The 19119-nt window shown below is 37.3% G+C and overlaps 1 protein-coding gene across 1 annotated transcript in view; it reads right to left on the bottom strand.

Moving 5' to 3' along the window:
• LOC124711630 overlaps positions 1 to 19119 on the bottom strand; it is a 198965-nt gene that overhangs the window by 22938 nt on the left and 156908 nt on the right. Inside the window, exon 6 of the mRNA XM_047241812.1 lies at positions 12914 to 13037. Within this exon, the coding sequence (XP_047097768.1) occupies positions 12914 to 13037 (124 nt within the window). The remainder of the gene's footprint in view (positions 1 to 12913; positions 13038 to 19119) is intronic.

Raw genomic sequence — 19119 nt, 5'->3', positions numbered from 1 at the left:
ATTCTTAACTATGCTTCTATCCTAAACTGTAAACAGTGAAACATGGTAATTAAAAATGTCATATAAGGAGTAGCCTTCCTTAAAAAATGGAACAATATTATTTGATACTGATTTCCACTTGCAGCCAGAGAGCTAAGTCATCTCCCCCTCCCTCCCTCCCACTTATGTAATATACCTTAGATGGAGATAAACAACTATCACTGCAAGAAAACAAATAGTTGGTTGAGTGATACATCCAACACATCCAGCAGATTCTGATTACAGGAACTGAAGAGAAATTATCTTCAAACACTGCGGCACTTCCTCAAGAAAGATGTGAAAATAGGGTGATACACCAAAGCAGGCACTGAATTTGTGTATTGTACAACACACAGTCAATGTACAATGAGGCTAGAATCTAGAGAATCATATGCAGATAAGAATTGACAAATCCACTATTTTGACAGGCTACAAATTGAAGCATAACAAGGTAATCCTGCACCCTTGGCAGTGCTGACAAAGCTGTCTCTTGCCATTCCCTGATAAAACTACCTCTCTGCAATTTTTGCACACAGATATAATTAAATTTACAGTTTTGTAAGTAACTTTCATAAAAATAAAGCATTGTTAAAAAATATTACTAAAACAAACTATATTGCACACAACAAATTAAGTGTTAAAGAATAGACTTTATTTACTCCTCATAAATTATTAATAGCCACAAATTATTAATTAGCAATAACAGAAAAGATGCTATAATTAAGAGTTGAGAAACATTCCTCTCCAGCATTGTGTTTTTATTATAATTTTATTTTGCATTTCTGTGCTTTGAGCAGACTCACTGACATCAAGCTGAAGAGCTAAGTCATATTCTACTAACAAGGTAGCTAAACTTCACAGTCATCTTTAAAATGCAAAGTTGCATTCACAAGATGCTGCAGTCACATACATTGTAACACTCATAAATATCCTCAAAACTATTTACGTATTTGGATAATCATCGCCTAACTTATACTTTGGAAAAAAGCTTCAAAACATTCAAAAGGGAAGCTATTTTGCTAACTATGGCTGCTGTAACAATACCTCTGCTGTATTTCACATCAAAATCAGCTGCACATTTTTCAAGATACATACAGAATTTTTACTTAAGGAGTTTCCTGAAAAGAAATGAAAGTCAGATAAAGTGGTATGATATACAGGGTGTCCCATTTATCTTGACCACCCTGTTTGTCCAGGTGCAAATTACAAAATGTTTCAAACAAATGTTCTTTAGGCGTCATGCTCAAAGCATGGAAATGCAAAATAAAATTATAATAAAAACACAATGCTGGAGAGGAATGTTTCTCAACTCTTAATTATAGCATCTTTTCTGTTATTGCTAATTAATTATTTGTGGCTATTAAATGGCACCCTGTATTTTTCATTCAGTAATTCATTTCCTCTCCTAAAGACCTATTCAAAAATGTATCACAGTGTACCATTCACTGAAACACAACGTTATTAATTATATAACACAACATTGATGTTGACAATCCCAGCACTTAGTACAGGTACTTAGGGTAATGGAACACATCCACGTGCTGACGATGACAGATGACAAATGTAAACATAAGTAGAATGCACACCAATCATTCTGTTAACTATTATCAGTTGAAGATTTGTGTGAGTAGAATGTACACCAATGAAGAGATGGTAGAAATGCTACTCATCTATGGGGAATGTAAGTTAGCAGAACAGTAATTGCAATACTGTTTTCTTATGTACAGGTACATTTAGTCCAGTAGTTTAGTCCTTTTAAATACTTTGTGTAGAGTAGGCATACAGTAAAGGCTGTCCTTCCTACAAACTGCATCGACATAACGTTTCTTTTATTGTTATTGGAGGTAGGCGAAATGCTGCACAGGCAGCAGAACTGTGCAGAGAGCGATATCCTGACAAGAACCCACCTTCCTGATGGATGTTTTCTCATCTTGTTGCAATGCTTCAGGAAACAGGAAGTTTCAACACACGACAATGCAATCATCATAGCACTCACACAGACGAAGCTGCCGAAGTTTCTGTTCTTGCTTCCATTGCTATGAATCCACATGCGTGCACACGACAGCTTGAACATGAGATTGGCATTCCTAAAACCAGTGTACATCGTACTCTTAAATGTCTCTGGTTCCATCCTTACCATGTCCACTTACATCAAGAATTGGATGGGAATGATTTCCAGAATCGGGTACAGTTCTGTCAGTGGGCACAGCAGAAAATCCTCACCAACCCGAACTTCTTCTCCAATGTTCTATTTACCAATGAGTGTTCCTTCTCAAACAAAGGACAGGTAAATACAAGGAACATGCATTATTGGTCCAGTGACAATCTATGATGGCTTAGACAGGTGGAACATCAGCATCAATGGAGAGTTAATGTCTGGTGTGGGATGCTTGGTACTACAATTATTGGCCCTTATTTCATCAATGGTAGTCTAAACGGCACAGTGTATGCCAACTTCCTGAGACAAATTCTTCCTCCTCTTCTGGATGAAGTGCCACTAAGAACCAGAATGCTTATGTGGTATCAACATGTTGGATGTCCAGCACATAATGCCTTGCATGCACGTCATGTTCTGAACCCGAAGGTATCCTGCCAGATGGATTGGTCGAGGAGGAACAGTTATTTCGCCTGCTAGGTCTCCTGATTTAAATCCTCTGGACTTTTTTCTTTGGGGATGCATTGAAGACGTTGTCTATCATGATATTCCAACAACTCCAGAGGACATGCAGGAAAGTATCATGCTTGCTTGTAATTCTCTTCAGCAGGCAAGACTGGAAGCAGTAAATAATTCTTTCATTCAACAAGTGTGCCAGTGTATTGGTGTCCAGGGTCACCACTTTGAGCACCTATGAATGTTCTACTCTAGGGCAATGGTACAGGAGAGTCAAAGTCAATTTTGTGTTATGTTTTTAGTTGGTTTACATTTGTTTTCTGACAACTGGACAAGTTTGTGATCCCAGGCTCAAAGTCAATGTTGAGTTATGTAATTAATAATGTTGTGCTTCAGTGAATGATACACTGTGATACATTTTTGAATAGGTCTTTAGGAGAGAAAATGAATTACCGAATAAAAAATACAGGGTGCCATTTAAAAAAGTCATACCACCATTCACATCTTTGTAAAAAATCAAGCTACAATGAAGGCAATCATGCTGATTGATGTCCCCCTGATGGCTAAAGAACATTGCTTGAAACATTTTGTAATTTGCATCTGTACAAACCATTATTTAGGGTGGTCAAGATAAATGGGACACCCTGTATATATGAGATCTGTTTTCCAGTACACTTATTGGTCTATCAAATACTTGAAGCCCTATAGCTCAGATTGTTTCTCAGCGCATACCAAATGTGCTTCACACTCAACCATGTCTCAAACAATCGTATTCACTGTTCTGTTCTTTTTAAAAATATTGAAACTACCAGTACAAGGACTAATGGCTAATCTTTCACATACAGTTTAAATAACTGCTGATTTGTTCATTTCTACTTTCACTTGGATATGAACTACATATCTACTGTACTGTTATGTAGCTATGATTTTCGTCCATCAACTCACTTCTTCCAATGGAAATTTCCTTTTTTTTTAGAACATTTTATCAACAGTTCCTGGGATCAGGTACTACTGTCTGTTAACTTAGAAAGCTTGTGTGAGAATCCGCAACACACTATCATGCGCCCTGTCAGCACACCTGCTCAGTTAACAAACCTCATGATACCACCTAAATTCAGGCCAAATGTGAATTTCTTTTCATAAGTAAATAGTGTACTCAATGTTTGTGAATTTTTATTAATTTTTCTAGCTGTTTGGCACAATTTTTCCATAAACATAATTATAATTTTTCATTTTATTATCGATACAATTTTAAAACTTCAGTCTTACACTATGAAAATCAGTTGAAAAATAAGGAAAGGCAAACACTCTGAAAACAGTTCTACATTAATTTTGTTCAATCTTAAACTATGAAAATCACTTGAAAAATAAGCAAAGATAAATACTATGTAAACGATGCTACATTAATTTTACTATTTCTACTATTCAGTTTCAAATACATTTGAAGAAAATGTTCCCATTTATGTTTTTGTATTTATTTTACTGTTGGTATGTAATCAGTATTAAAACAGCAAATTTCTAATTTTCATATTTAGAAATTATGTAACCTCTTATCATTTGATATGATTACTAAAAATATTTACATACAGACATATCATCAGAAAACATAATATAAAATTAAATATTCTAGAAATAGCAGTTGTCTAATGATTGACTCATGTCATGTACTAGAATGTTCTGGAAAGAATTACATGTCTTATGTTGCAGCATCAATCTGATTCTGTTTTTGATTTGATTTAACATCTAGGAAAGCCCTTTGGAAATGGAAACAGACAATGAAAACCCCTCAGAACTGCATGCTTTGATTTTTATCTGTGACATACTAAAAATGTGTGTTAAATACTGTATAGAAGGAGAAATAAAGAACAATTTATCAGTTAATAATGTACCCCAACCTGTGTCATTGAAGAACCCAGCACCTATAAATGATAGTACGCAACACTCTATTGCCTTTGGACATTGATGCTGCTTTATAAAGCCAAATGAACTTTTTTGATGTTACTCCTCTGGAATATAAGAATGTATTATGTCAAAATAGTTTTAGTTCTGGAGCAATGTTTATGAAGTTTAAGTTTTAGAAGATATATAAAAAGAGAAGTGTGTCCTAACACACAGATACACCAATTTAATAACCAATAAAAATCTTACAGTAATTAACATGTAATTAAAACATTGAATAAAGATGTTGCTTAAAGAGTTTTGAAGTTGTAACATTCTGTGATGTGTCAGTTTTTTTAAATAAAATGTCAGTTTCCAATAGTAACTTAATTTAAGTAATTATTTAATGATGTACAAGAACTTTGATTGTAAATTAGTTATGAAGTGTGGCATAGCAGAGCCCACGAACATAGTCTTTGAGTTCAGTTTTGAGTCATGTTCAGTGAAGGGCAGTCTTTGTAAAGTAGCGTTTAGGTAGTTCAATATGTGTTTTGCATCTTTGTTTAATACTTTTAAAATGTATAAATTAATGAAGTCAATGCAATACATAATGGACTATTGTTATCAAGATAGTATAGGACTTGTCTGTAGGGCATGTTGTCTTTTCTGATATAGAATTTTTGTAAAAGTTTGCATTCACTTCAATAGGAGCTTGAGTAGATCTGCACTCTGGCATACCAAAATAATCTAATATTCATTAATATAGTTTTTTTAAATATAAAACTTAACCAAGGCAGGTCCGTGATGTTTTTTGTTCATGCCAACAACTAGTTCACCTCGTCAACAACTAACTCACTTCCCCAACAGCTTTCACGCAAAATTTCTCTGATCATTTCTTTATTTTCTACTAAGTGTCACTGATGTCTACCAGAAGTTAGTATTTTATCCACCCACACTATAAGGAATAGCATTTCATCCACCCACCCTGTAAGAAATAATATAATTGATGTCTCAGTAGCACAATATACAAAAGGATCAGTTCTTGGTCTTTTGAGTTCTATTTCAAGCAGTCATCCAATGTCTGTATTGAACAGCCTCTGTTTATGGACATAAGATGTAATCTTGTATTGGAGTGCCTGCTGATATTGTCACATCAGGTAACTAGTCATCATCATTGTTATCTGGCTGATATTCAGCATTGCCTCTTTTGCATATGTTTCTTGCATGTTGTCTTGTTTCACCTGTTTCTTTTCTTCACATATTTTTCTCTCAGATGTACAATATAAGTACACTTTATATCAGTTTTGCACATTTTCTACTCTTAATGATGTTGTACATGGCAAGATCAACCAAATGTTATACTTTAGTACACTCATAATACCATCTTTCCCAAACTGAATCCTATTTCTGGTATTTTTTCTTTGGGAGTTTAACTTGTCTTCATGGTTACTGTAAGAATGACATGTATTGGGGTGAAAAATATCTCCACTTTCTCCACTGATTACTGGTTTTGAAACTTTGTCACTAGGCTTTTGCAGGATGATTGGAGTCTATCTTCAAGAGGATGTCAATCCAGGTTTTTCAATATTTATGTAACATTATCCTGTGAATCAAAGAACCTCTGGGGATTTATGCTGCCCTTCTCTTTATATATTCAATACCCCCTGTTAGTCTTATTTGCTATGAGGTCCACACACTTCAGCTACAAACTAAGATGGTGATCTGTAAGCAGTTTCCTTTGTAGACTGAAAGCACTCTCCCATTATACTGCCAATGAACTGAAACCTACCATCTCCCTTACAACTGACCATATGTGATAATTCCATCTGCACAATTCTGGAATTACCATATGTGGGAATAAAGAAAATTTATACCTCACAGGGATACAGTTTACACGAGGCTACATATGCCAATGTGTTCATCTGTAATGGTTGTGGAGCTCTAGAAAAAATATAAGTGGTCATTAAAAAGTTTCCATATGGAGGCCAGTCCAGAATCAATATGCCAATACAGCAAAATTGCTGTGAGCATTGAGGCAATCTTGCCACTGATGCACCTGGTTGACAATATCCATTTGATAAAACTTGGTGTCCTGCTGTGTGAAGAAGTCTATAACTGCTTGCTGTGCATTCTTGTGTGACAGGAATTGTCAACCCTTCAAGGCCTTTTTTAAGGGGCTGAAGGTGTGATAATTACATGAAGCGAGATCTAGACTATAGGGTGGGTGCTTGAGTGTCTCCCACCAGCCTCTGTTGCACTCAAGGAATATGCTGCTTCTTGTGTCAACCTGTGCCCAGCACGGAACTTGGTGCACAGTCCTATGATGGTTTTCAACAGATATGCTGTACAACACACATTCTTTGTTTTCCGAAGGCTGTGTACTGGTGTTTGTCCTTCAGCAGCCAAGAAATGAGTAACAGTATGTTGGTCATCTTTCGGAAAGACATGAATGTCGCACTACGCCCTTACCTTCATCTTGATGCTCATATACCCACATCAGAGTCATGCTATGTTGCATATACACTGCAGTGATGACCTCAAACAGAAACTTTTTGATTTCCCCTTATATTATTGAATGGCTGTTTGATTTGCTCCACTTTGAGATTTGATTTGCTCCACTTTGAGACATGTCATGCGTGTGAGAGGTTTTTTTCTCCTTGCAAGAGACAAGTTTCCTTTCTTGGTACATTGTGGTAACTTGTATACATCTGTAAAATTTAAAATGTTCCATGTGCCAATGGCACAATTTGATGGCATTTCAAATATAAGATTAGCAATCACGTGTTTGTTTGTGATTAACAAATCCATGGTATTTATCAGTATAAATGGACACAAACGTTCCCTCTTACTTACTCAATGGTCATACCGGACTCGAGAGTCCATTACCGCAGCAACATACTTTTGCCATTTGTCCCTGTCTTGGGCTATTTCCTTCCATTCACCTTCAATACCTAGGCTCCTCAAATCAGCCTTCACATTGTCCTCCCATCTATGCCTCGGTCTCCCCACAGGACGTTTTCCTTCTAGGTGCCCTACCAGTACTCTGCGCGCTGCCCTGCCCTCATCCATTCGAGATACGTGACCCGCCCATCGCAGCCTACATGATTTAAAAATACTGATTATGTCAGGGCTTGAATAGAGTTCGTGAACCTCTTTGTTATGCAGTTTTCACCACTCTCTGCTAATGTCATCCCTTTTTGCTAGGAAAATTTTCCTCAAAATTTTGTTTTCAAATACTCGAAACGGATTTTCATTTTGCACAGTGAGAGACCAAGTCTCACACCCATACAGCATAACCGGTAGAATAATAGTTTTGTATATTCTAATCTTTAAATTCCTAGACAATATCCGTGGTGAAAGTAATCTATTCAGTGAGAAGTAGCACGCATTTCCCGCCCATAATCTCTTCTTCAGTTAGGATTCAATTTCATTTCTCGAAGTGATGTCCACGCCTAAATACTTAAATGTGTTCACTTTTTCAAACTGCATGTCTCCAAATCTTAACGTTTCCTGATCTATTGCTGTTGATGTTCTAGTAGTAAACAGGTATTTAGTTTTGTCTTCACTTATCCTTAGACCTACATCTTCACTAGCCTTGATTAACGCATTCGCATTTGCTGTTACAGATTCTTTCCTATCGCTAATGATGTTTAGATCATCTGCATACCCTAATATTTAATGCTTCTATTTAACTCCACACCCTCTGAATTATTGCCGCCATTTGTACAATATATTCTAGGACAAAATTAAAATGTTGCGGAGACAGGGCATCTCCCTGCTTAAGCCCATTCTTTATTACAAATTCTTCTGTCTCCAATTTCCCCACGCGTACTCTACCTTTGGTGTTTTTCAAACTCGCTTCTATAAGTCTAACATACTTCTTTGGTATTCCAAGTTCCAAAAGAATTCTGTACAATTTTGATTGCAATACTGAATCATATGCTTTTGTAAAATCTATGAAAAGATTATGAACTGGTTTATTGTAGTCCCATTTCTTTTCCAAAATTTGATGCAGGGTGAATATTTGGTCTATAGTTGACCTGTTCCTCCGAAAGCCAGCTTGGTAACACCCACAATTTCAGCTGCATATGTTGTAGGCCTGCTTAGCAGAATATTCGAGAAAATTTTGGAACATACTGGTAATAGCGATATCCCTCTATAATTACTACAATCCATTTTGTCACCTTTCTTAAAAATTGGGATCAGAATCGACTCCTGCCACTCTTCAGGTATCATCTCTGAGTTCCATAATTTAGATATCACTTTGTGAACTACTTCCACCAATTTCTGTCCCCCATTTTTAACTAATTCTGCAGTTATGCAATCTGATCCTGGTGCTTTCTGGTTTTTCAATTTGTTGATTGCATCTCTTACTTCCTTTAATGTTGGCTCAGGTCTCTGGGGTTCTGCTTTATGTATTTCGTATGCCTGCTCATTTCCTGCTTCCTGGTGTACATTTAATAGCTGCTCAAAATACGCCCTCCACTTACTTAATATAGCACTGGGGTCTGTCAGTATTCCCCCAGCATCCCCTCGAAGTTCATTTGTCCTAGCCTTGAAGCCCTTACTATACCCATTTATGTCTAGGTAAAGTTCCCTAATGTTTTTTGTTTTACTGTTTGTTTCCATTTTTGTAATTTGGTTGTTCAAATAATCCCTCTTATTTGCCCGTAGCCTACGACCAACTTCCCTTCTCAAGTTCAAGAACTTCTCTCGTTTTCTGTCTCCCATTCTATCCCAATCTAATCGTGCTTTTCTTCTTTCCTCTACCAATTTCTTGCATTCCTCATCAAACCACGGTTTCCTCCTGTTCTTCTTAATTGTACCTATTGTGAACTTCACTGCCTCTTTGATATTATTCCTCACAGTGATCCACTGTTTATTTACATCCTCATCTTGATCTTCGTGTGTCCTGAGAGCATCAAACCTATTTGAAATTTCTATCATGTACCTTCTTCTAAAGTTTTTATCATTTAGCTTGTCAGTGTCAAACCTAACAAGTTCTGCATTGTGACACCTTGATGTTGCTGTAGATAGACATTGGTGAACTTTGGCAACTACAAGAAAATGATCAGAATCGCAGACTGCTCCCCTGAAAGTCCTAACATTTTCTATACTAGTGTGCCATCTCCGATCTACAAGAACATGATCAATTTGGTTTTGGGTGTGTCCATCCGGAGGGACCCAATTTGCTTTATGAATGTCCTTCCTTTTGGAATATGTGCTCTCAACAATCATGTCATTTGAAACAGCAAAATTAACCACCCTTGTGCCATTATCATTCGAAATGTTATGCAAACTTTCCTTCCCAATTGTAGGCCGGAATGCTTCCTCCTTCCGTATCTTCGCATTAAAATCGCCTATAATTAATTTTGTATTGTACAGGGAGAACTCATCCCACAGTTCTTCATAAAAGCCATCTTTACCAACATCTTCAGTGTCCTCAGTTAGTGCGTGTACATTAATTATTACAAGTCTATTCCACCTGCCGGACAACACTATAACTGATAGTCCATCACTAATGAACCTTTTATCTCTGACTGCGTGAAGCACTTTTCTATGTACTGTGAAACCTGTTCCGAAACTGTGAGCTTCCGTACCTCCATAGAAAAATGTATAGTTACCCCTCTTTATGCTACCCTCCCCCTGTCTTCGAGTTTCTTGAATAGCTGTAATGTCTGCATCGCATCTATCTAATTCATCTAATAATGGCTGGAACGTTCCTGGCCTGTTGAAATTTTTAACATTCTATGTTCCCAACCTGAAAGTTCCTTTCGGCCTGAATCTCTTCAAAGTAGGTTCCGCCCGGAGATCCGAATGGGAACTTAGTTTACCTCCGAAATATTTTACTTCAAAGGGACCCATGCCCATTAATGTTGTTAATTCTTGATGAATAGATATGATAGTTAGAGAAGAACAAACGTTCCCTCACAGTCATAAAAATACTATGTGTAAAATTTATTTTGCAGTCATTTGTAACTATTGGACTAACCAACAAGAGATGAGCTGTATGTTTTTATATATGTGCAAGTATTATCCAACCATCATTTAATTTCTTCTGTTTTCATCACAATCACAAAGAAAATGACATTTCCATATTTGTTGGTCACTGCCCTATACACTTTATCAGTGGCCCCACATACTGGATACAGAGTTAAATCAATTTGTCATTCATGCTGAGGCACCTGAGTCAATGTACCACATGTTCAGACTCATCGAATGTGAAGATACTATAATACCTGCAATGAAATCTGCATCTTCATCAGATTTATTGGTCTTTATCTTCACAATATGACTCAACAGCTTTCTTTGGATTAGTTGATACCACACACGCAGTTCCAAAGTTCTAAATGTGCTCGTACAGGGAACTTCCAATCTCCAACTTATGGTCATTTGGTTTCTCAATAAGGAACTGATTTTGGTTGAAGCTTAACTTCATATTCAGCTGAATACAGGTAAAACAGAGTAAAAGTCCACATACACAAAAGCTAAATTTAATCTTGTCAGGGACTTTTCACTCAGCCTTTAATCAATTAGTGCTCTCAGTAACTCAAATACTTGAATGTTGCTGCGCATGAAGGAAATTTGTTTGATTATTAGTAATTAAAAAGAAAAGCCATCTCAACCATTAAACATAACAACAGAATATATACTTTTACTTACTCCAAATATCACACAACACACAGAACATAAACCTTACAACCAGCAAATACTTATGTATATGTTGTAATCTCATGAATAACTGTGGGAACATAAAAAAATGTATTCTGCTGCCTTACAGTGTATGCCATACATAAGTTCAACATGTATCTCTGTAATATAAAATTACCGTATTACTGATCCTAAATCATGAGTCAAAATGTTTGGCTCACATAACCATAACAGTATTTCCAAAACGAACAGCATAGAGACTGCATTGGTGAACACTATTTCTTAGCTCTTTCAGTTATCAAACACATTAAAAGACCAACTGTGAAATGTGGAAATATTCTTTTTCCCAACTTCCAATGGAACCAGCCCCAGAATTAAACAAAGAACAACTAGTATTTTTCCAGCATTATAATGACCTTAGAATAAAAGTTGACAATTTTCCTAGTATGGCTCTAATTATTGCAAAATTAACAAAACAGGGCCCTATCTTAAAGCATATATCACATCACACCAAAAACAAAGAAAAAAAAAGTAGCCCCAGCTGAGCTTTAAGGAATCTAAATTACACCCCTCTTCTGCTCACACACATGTACTGTCAGTTGCGCTAGGAGTAAAAGCTGTTATGATTCTCACCGATCAACAATGTGTTGTTGTCCCTCAAATCCTTCATCATAACTTTTTGGCACTCCTGTATAAAGGTCGCTGGAAGGTTAATGCCTACACAAAATCTTACCCAGTGGCATGCATATTGACCAAGTCTATTATTTGGTATTGAACACATGAGCCACACTTCTGCAGAAAATCATGCTGTGCCTGATATAAATTTTCCCACCCTGGATGCTCCCAGACAAGCCATTGCAGCATATCTGTGCCAATTTTATAGACCCGTCTTGAAAGCCAATGGATCTGGTCATTGCAAACATTTTGTTCTAGTACCCATATTATGTCCAAACACTGCCACTGACACTATCAATAAAAGCCTTTGCCATTAAATGGGTGCATAACATGACTGGCCAACCACCTTGGTGGGAAAGTTTCCATCAGATCACCAAAGTTATGTGCTGTTGGGCTTGGTAGCACCTGTCTGTGTCTGTTGAATGCATTGGTAAATGGAGTGCATGAAAACTGACAACAGCTGGGAGAGAGATGCACTAACTGCATGCCCCTCCATATCCACATCCAGCGATGCCTATTGGCTGAGGATCAGTTGGTACTATTGGGCTCTCCAAGGACCATTCAGAAGGAGAGAGAAGAGTTTAACATGACTGTTCTGACAATAGCCCACAATCAATTTCCCATTAATTACAGCATCTTCACTGTTTAACTGCGAGATAAGTTAGAATACAAGTTTGTTCCATCTGGAAATGATCATTCTCTCGGGCATAATTTGCAAGAACTACTGCCCAGTGTCACAGCAGATTACCATACAGCTGTTACTTGATACCACACGTGGCCACTTCAATGCAAGTACAGAAGCATCAGGTTTTGTGATATAATTTGATTGTGATGTTACTCTCTGTGACACATTATTGCTGCACATTAAAAATATAGTGTTACCTGAAGTGCCTTTTATCACGCTACTGCAAAATAAAATTTCAATTGTATCATATAAACTCAGCTGAACAACATTTTATATCAGTTCATCAAGACACAAATGGAAAAAAATTGTCACACACACACACACAAATATATATTAATTACATTATTTGCTTATATTGCAAGGGGAGAAAACTTTCAGAAAGGGATAATATTCACCTTGTCAGTAATTTCAGACAACTTTTTACTCAGAAAATTGTTTTCTTCAGTTATCAGCTTCATTTCTTGCTGGAGACTACTTAACTGCTTCAAAAGGGAATCCATTGTGATGTCTCCTTTGTAACTGAAACAATTAAACATAAAAATTTATGTAACCAGTTAATGAAATCAAATATTTAATGAAATTGAAAAGAGTTTCAGCATTTCTTACATTTCCTGTCACTTGTATGATTTTGACTCTAATTTAAAGAGACCTAAGGCAAAACCAAACAATGGAAAACCCAGAATGGAATGTAAAAATGTTATGAAAAGTATAGTTGCTACTGATTATATAGATAGCAGAGATGCTGAGTTGCAGATAGGTCCAACAAGAAGAATGTCAGAAAGTGAGCTTTTGCTCAAAAAGGCTTCTGTCAAAAATAGATAACATACATACATACACTCATGCAAAGACAACTCACAGACACATAACCATAGTCTCTGGCAGCTGAAGCCAGACATATATAAATAATATTACATAGATATTGCTTATCACATAACTAGGCTCAGATTATCATTATGTTTTGTTGACTACATTATATAGGTTATGTATAAGATTGTATTCACAGTTACATTAATAAAAGTTTATCACTTTTTTCAGTAGATAGAAATACATTAGTTTTAAAAATGCTTTTTTCTTTCAGCCATGTCTCTACCACCATCTTAAATTTATTTTCATGTAATTCCCTTGTGCCATAAGGTGTACTGCTGAAAAATGTTTTGACAGCACGTAAAAATTATTTTTAACTTTACTTAGCTGAGCCCAAAGAATGTCTAGTAAGTTCCTATTTCTGGCATCATGTAAATGCACATCTGACTTACTTTCACACTCATGGACGTTCTGTTTATCAAGCATAAGTACCTTTAGTGTGTAGAGGCTGGGGACTTTTAAGTGTCTTATGTTCAACAGAGTATTGTTTACAAGATGTTAATTTGCTTAAGTTAAATATACATCTGATATGGCCTCCTTCTGTTAGGTAAAGACCTCTTTTGCCCCAGTAGAGTTTCCCAAAAGAAGTATCCCATAATGTAAGTGTGTATGGAAAAAGGCACAGAATGCCATTAATCATGAGTTATTAACACACACATTCCTTGAGTTTCCTTAAAAGACATAAAGCTCTTGCCAGCTTCCTACAGAGCTTTTCTGTGTTGGTGTTCCAGTATAATTTAGTCTCAAGGTAGATACCTGACAACTTTACTGAGTCATTTTGTCCATTATAAAATTTCTAAGAGAAAAGGGGGTATGTTCAGTTTTACCATTATTTAATGTCAGCCTGTTTTTCTGGACCATCAGAGCATTGTGGCATTGTTCATTTGTTTGACAGCATTCACATCCTTTGATGATGTGATAAAGGTCTGTCTCGAATGGACAACAGAGATTTATACGGTAGTAAGTTAGGGAGGTCATTCACATTGACAACAAATAAGAAAGGACCCAGTACATCTTTGTGGGACTCCATATTTTACTTTCAGAAGATCAGATTAATTATTTGACTTTACAGCTACCACCAAGTTTGTACTTGCCAAATATGATTTCAGTAATGCTAGTTCTATTTTAGTTTCTCCATATGTTTCAAGTTTCTTAATAAAAATTCTATGTGAGACAGTATCAAATGTGTTAGGAAGATCTACTAGAGAGGCATAGCTGTACTGCCTATTTTCAAATCCAATAGTACTGATAAACAGAACTTCTTGTACAACCTTAAATGCTGATAGAACACTTCAGAACCCATATTAGGACCTGTTGAATAAGTTGTTACACTAAAAAAAATCATTTACGTGGTCTTTCATTAAAGTTTCAATAATTTTCGAAATTATTGGTACTGTAGCTATTGCTTTGTAATTTTGGGGTGAATTTATGTCTTATTTTCTGTATACAGGCAAGACAATTGTCAGTTTGTCTAGAAATGTTCTGTCTCTAAACATCCTATTTATAAGTTGAGACAGCAGACTACATATAGCATCTATTATTCTTTTTATGATGTATATCTTTGGTTCTGGTGTTGCTTAGTGATCTGGCAAGATCCAGTATGGCCTTACTATAAATAGTCTACTATCCAAATTCTGGCAAGTCTACCTCAAGCTCTGCTTCTTGTGAATTGGGAAGCCGGTCCAAATTGTCATCTAAATTACTTTCATTTGACATTTCCCAGAATTTATAAAACTATTATTTAGCTCACCTATATTTGGTAGGACTGGTAGATTTTCTGCAGAGAGCCCTGCTTCTGTATTAACTATTTTCCAAGAAGTTTTACCTTTCTTACTGGACTGGGAAATGTAGGTATCATTTGCTTTTTTTCTTTACAGAAATGACATATATTCTGTATTTTTTAATTTGTCATATGAATGTCTATTCTCATTAATAGTATGGCATTTGTTATAGTAAATTCTTAACAAAATTCTTAAATTTTTCAAGTAAGGTGTATACCAGGTAGTTACATTTTTGTTTTGTCCCTTCCTTACATTTGATTTCTTGTGCTTAACAATGAGGGAAAAGTACTCATTAAATATAGTTGTAATGACATGACATAAATAAGCATCATTCAATGAGTCATTCCCCATGACAGTGGTACACCCATCTATTGCTAAAAATCTTTTGTGTGCGATTTCTTACATTTAGTGGTTTTAACTGTCTCACAGGTCAAGGTTATATTGGTTGAACATGATCTTTTTTGGATCAGTTTACTTTCTGGAATATTCAATCATGGTCAGACAACATAGATTTAACAACACTTAAAATTATACAAACTCTGCCAGTGTTTGATGTCTTGGTAGGCTTATAGTTAAGATAAGAGAAATTGTACAACTTGTGGGTCTCCAGTAGAAGGTTACTTTTAGTTTTAATCAGCACAGTAGAAGGTTACTTTTAGAATTTTCAGTCAACACATCATTATTGATGTCACCAATAATTAAAAATTTATGACTCTTGTATCTAAGTAGGTACATTATCAGATTATTTATTTGCTGTATAAAAATGTTAGTACTAGCTTTGAGCACACAGTACTCGCTTGCTACCATGTCTTGCTGTCAGGGAAGTGAATGGCAGTAGTTTTAATTTCTCATTCACATACTAAATGCTTATCATCTATTATCTTAACTGTATAATAAAGGTCACTTTTCATTAGTAATTTATACCCCACCTTTTCATATATTTGACCTACAGTAGCATGTTAAAAGTAGTTACAAGTTTATAGCCAGCTGGAATATCCTATTGTGTTCATGTTCCTTCAATCAGTGCACTTTTTTTTGAGTCATCAGTCTTCTGACTGGTTTGATGTGGGCCGTCATGAATTCCTCTTGCGTGCCAACCTCTTCATCCCAGAGTAGCACTTGCAACCTATGTCCTCAATTATTTGCTGGATGTATTCCAATCTCTGTCTTCCTCTAAAGTTTTTGCCCTCTACAGCTCCCTCTAGTACCATAGAAGTCATTCCCTGATGTCTTAACAGATGTCCTATCATACTGTTCCTTCTCCTTTTCAATGTTTTCCACATATTCCTCCCCTCTCCGATTCCATGCAGAACCTCCTCGTTCCTTACCTTATCAATCCATCTAATTTTCAACATTCTTCTGTGGCACCACATCTCAAATTCTCTTGTGTTCCCATTTTCCCATAGTCCATGTTTCACTACCACACAATGCTGTGCTCCAAATGTACATTCTCAGAAATTTCTTCCTCAAATTAAAATCTATGTTTCATACTAGTAGACTTCTATTGGCTAGAAATGCCCTTTTTGCTAGTGCTAGTCTGCTTTTGATGTCCTCCTTGCTGCAGCCATCAATGGTTATTTTGCTGCCTACTTAGCAGAATTCCTTGACTTCATCTACTTTGTGACCATCAATCCTGGTGTTAAGTTTCAAGCAGTTCTCATTTCTGCTACTTTATTTTTGTCTTTCTTCAATTTACTCTCAATCCATGTTCTCTGCTCATATGACTTTTCATTCCATTCAGCAGATCATGTAATTCTTCTTCACTTTCACTCAGGATAACAGTGTCACCAGCGAATCATATCAGTGATATCCTTTCACCTAAAATTTAATTCCACTCCTGAACCTTACTTTTATTTCCATCATTGCTTCTTCGCTGTGCAGATTGAACAGTAGAGGTGAAAGACTACATCCCTGTCTTACACCCTTTTTAATCCGAGTACTTTGTTCTCGGTCATCTACTCTTATTAAGCCCCCTTGGCTCTTGTACATATTGTATATTATCCATCTGTCCCTATAGCTTACCCATATTTTTCTCAGAATTTTGAAGATCTTGCACCATTTTACGTTGTCGAACACTTTTTCCAGGTCAACAAATTCTAAGAATGTGTCTTGATTTTTCTTTAGTCTTGCCTCCATTATCAACTGAAACATCAGAATTGCTTCTCTAGTGCCTTTACCTTTCCTGAAGCCAGACTGATCATCATCTAACACATCCTAAATCTGCTTTTCCATTCTTCTGTATATTATTCTTCTTACCAACTTGGATGCATGAGCTGTTAAGCTGATTGTGTAATAATTCTCGCACTTGTCAACTCTTCCTCTCTGGGGGACACCACGTTGATGAAGCACTGTCCATGTGGGTGGAGAGGCTTGCGTATCCATGGGAAGCTGAGGGCTATGCCAAAGGTAGAGGACCTACTGCCAGAAAAGCCTCAGCCGATGGATCAGACTAAGAGTGTCCCACAACGTCCCATCTTCCCTATCCACTCCTAGTCCTACCCTATTCCCTGACCCAACCCAAGGTGTGATGCGATCCGTGCTGAGGGGTGCGTGGAACATGGGAAGATGTGTCGCAAATGGAGCCTCAGGGATATCGGGTGACCTCCCTGAGTAATTAGCCTTACACCTTGCGGGGTATTCGTGGTGTGGATCTTCTAGATCCCCAAATCTCGTGGGACCAACTTGGACACAACTATAGAAAATAACGAAAAAGAAACTGAGGGGCAAATTGAGACCTCAGATACCCAAACGTGTGGACAGAACTGATGGAAGGCATTTCCACAATTGAATCACGGTCTAGACCTGAGCCAGAAGTGGGAACTGTAACTGAGAAGCTAGACCAGATTAAGATCAAAGGCTTGTCTGGGGCCCAGAGGAGGAATCTACTCAGGGAACAGAGGAAAAAGGAAGGAAAAGAATGGCTTCCCAAGTGGAGGGAAGTAAAGGGACTAGAACCCAAGACCCCCAGGAAAAAACTGTCTCAGGTTGAAGGGGACACACAGACCCCACAACGTCAAAGACAGGTAGTAAGTGGATAAGGGAGGAATCAAAGACTCTCTCCTCCCTGAATAAGCGAGTCCAGAAGATACTGAGGCATGAAATAGGGAAACAGACCTATAGTACTGATAGTACTGCAGTCTCGGTTTTTAGGATGGCAGTTATCCAGGAAGGTTATCCACTGGTGGCCATTACCTCACAGCAGGAGGAACTAGTACAGATGGCCCTCTTTGAAAAGATTGGGGGGGGGGGGGGGGGGTGCTGGCCCAGGTCCCAACTTCAGGAGGGTCTATCTAGATCATGGTGCACTCATTTTTGTCTGTGAGGGGGTGCATACAGTAGAATGGCTCAAGGACAAGGTGCCCATGATATCCCTGTGGGAAGATACACAGCTGCTGGTCAAGATGGCAGTGGAGCTTCTTAAGATCACAAAGATATCATTATGGGTACCTAAGATCCTTAAGGAAGTCTCTCCCAAGACTATGTTCAGGAAAATAGGTGCCCAGAACCCAAAAGTCCTGACAGAAGACTGGAGAGTGATTAACCAGAAGGTTGCTCCGGAAGGACGAACCGTGTTGGTGGAGGTTGGTGAGAAGTCCCTGAAGGCGATGTGACAGCACAACCTGAAACTGTTTTTCGGGTTCTCGCAGGTCACCATCAGGGTTCTCAAAGACCTCAAAGATAGCAGTCAGACAGAGCCTGGAGGTGCTGCAGATTAATCTGCAGCACTATAAATGGGCCTCTGCTGCCCTGAGCTGCTGCCTGAGGAGACAGCAAGTGGACATGGTCCTGATACAAGAACCCTATTTATACAAAGGGGTGTATCGGGCCTCGGAGGCACTGGAGGTAAGCTGATTGATGCTAGGAATCTAAGAAACTCCAGAACACGCATCTATGTTATAAATGGCATTTCTTTCATGCCAGTGATGGATTTCTGCTCTAGGGACTTAGTGACCATC

This window comes from Schistocerca piceifrons, chromosome 1 (assembly GCF_021461385.2).
Source record: "Schistocerca piceifrons isolate TAMUIC-IGC-003096 chromosome 1, iqSchPice1.1, whole genome shotgun sequence".
Classification (NCBI taxonomy): Eukaryota; Metazoa; Arthropoda; class Insecta; order Orthoptera; family Acrididae; genus Schistocerca; species Schistocerca piceifrons.
The sequence above is the reverse complement of the archived record's forward strand: the minus strand, read 5'-3'. Positions and strand labels throughout refer to the sequence as shown.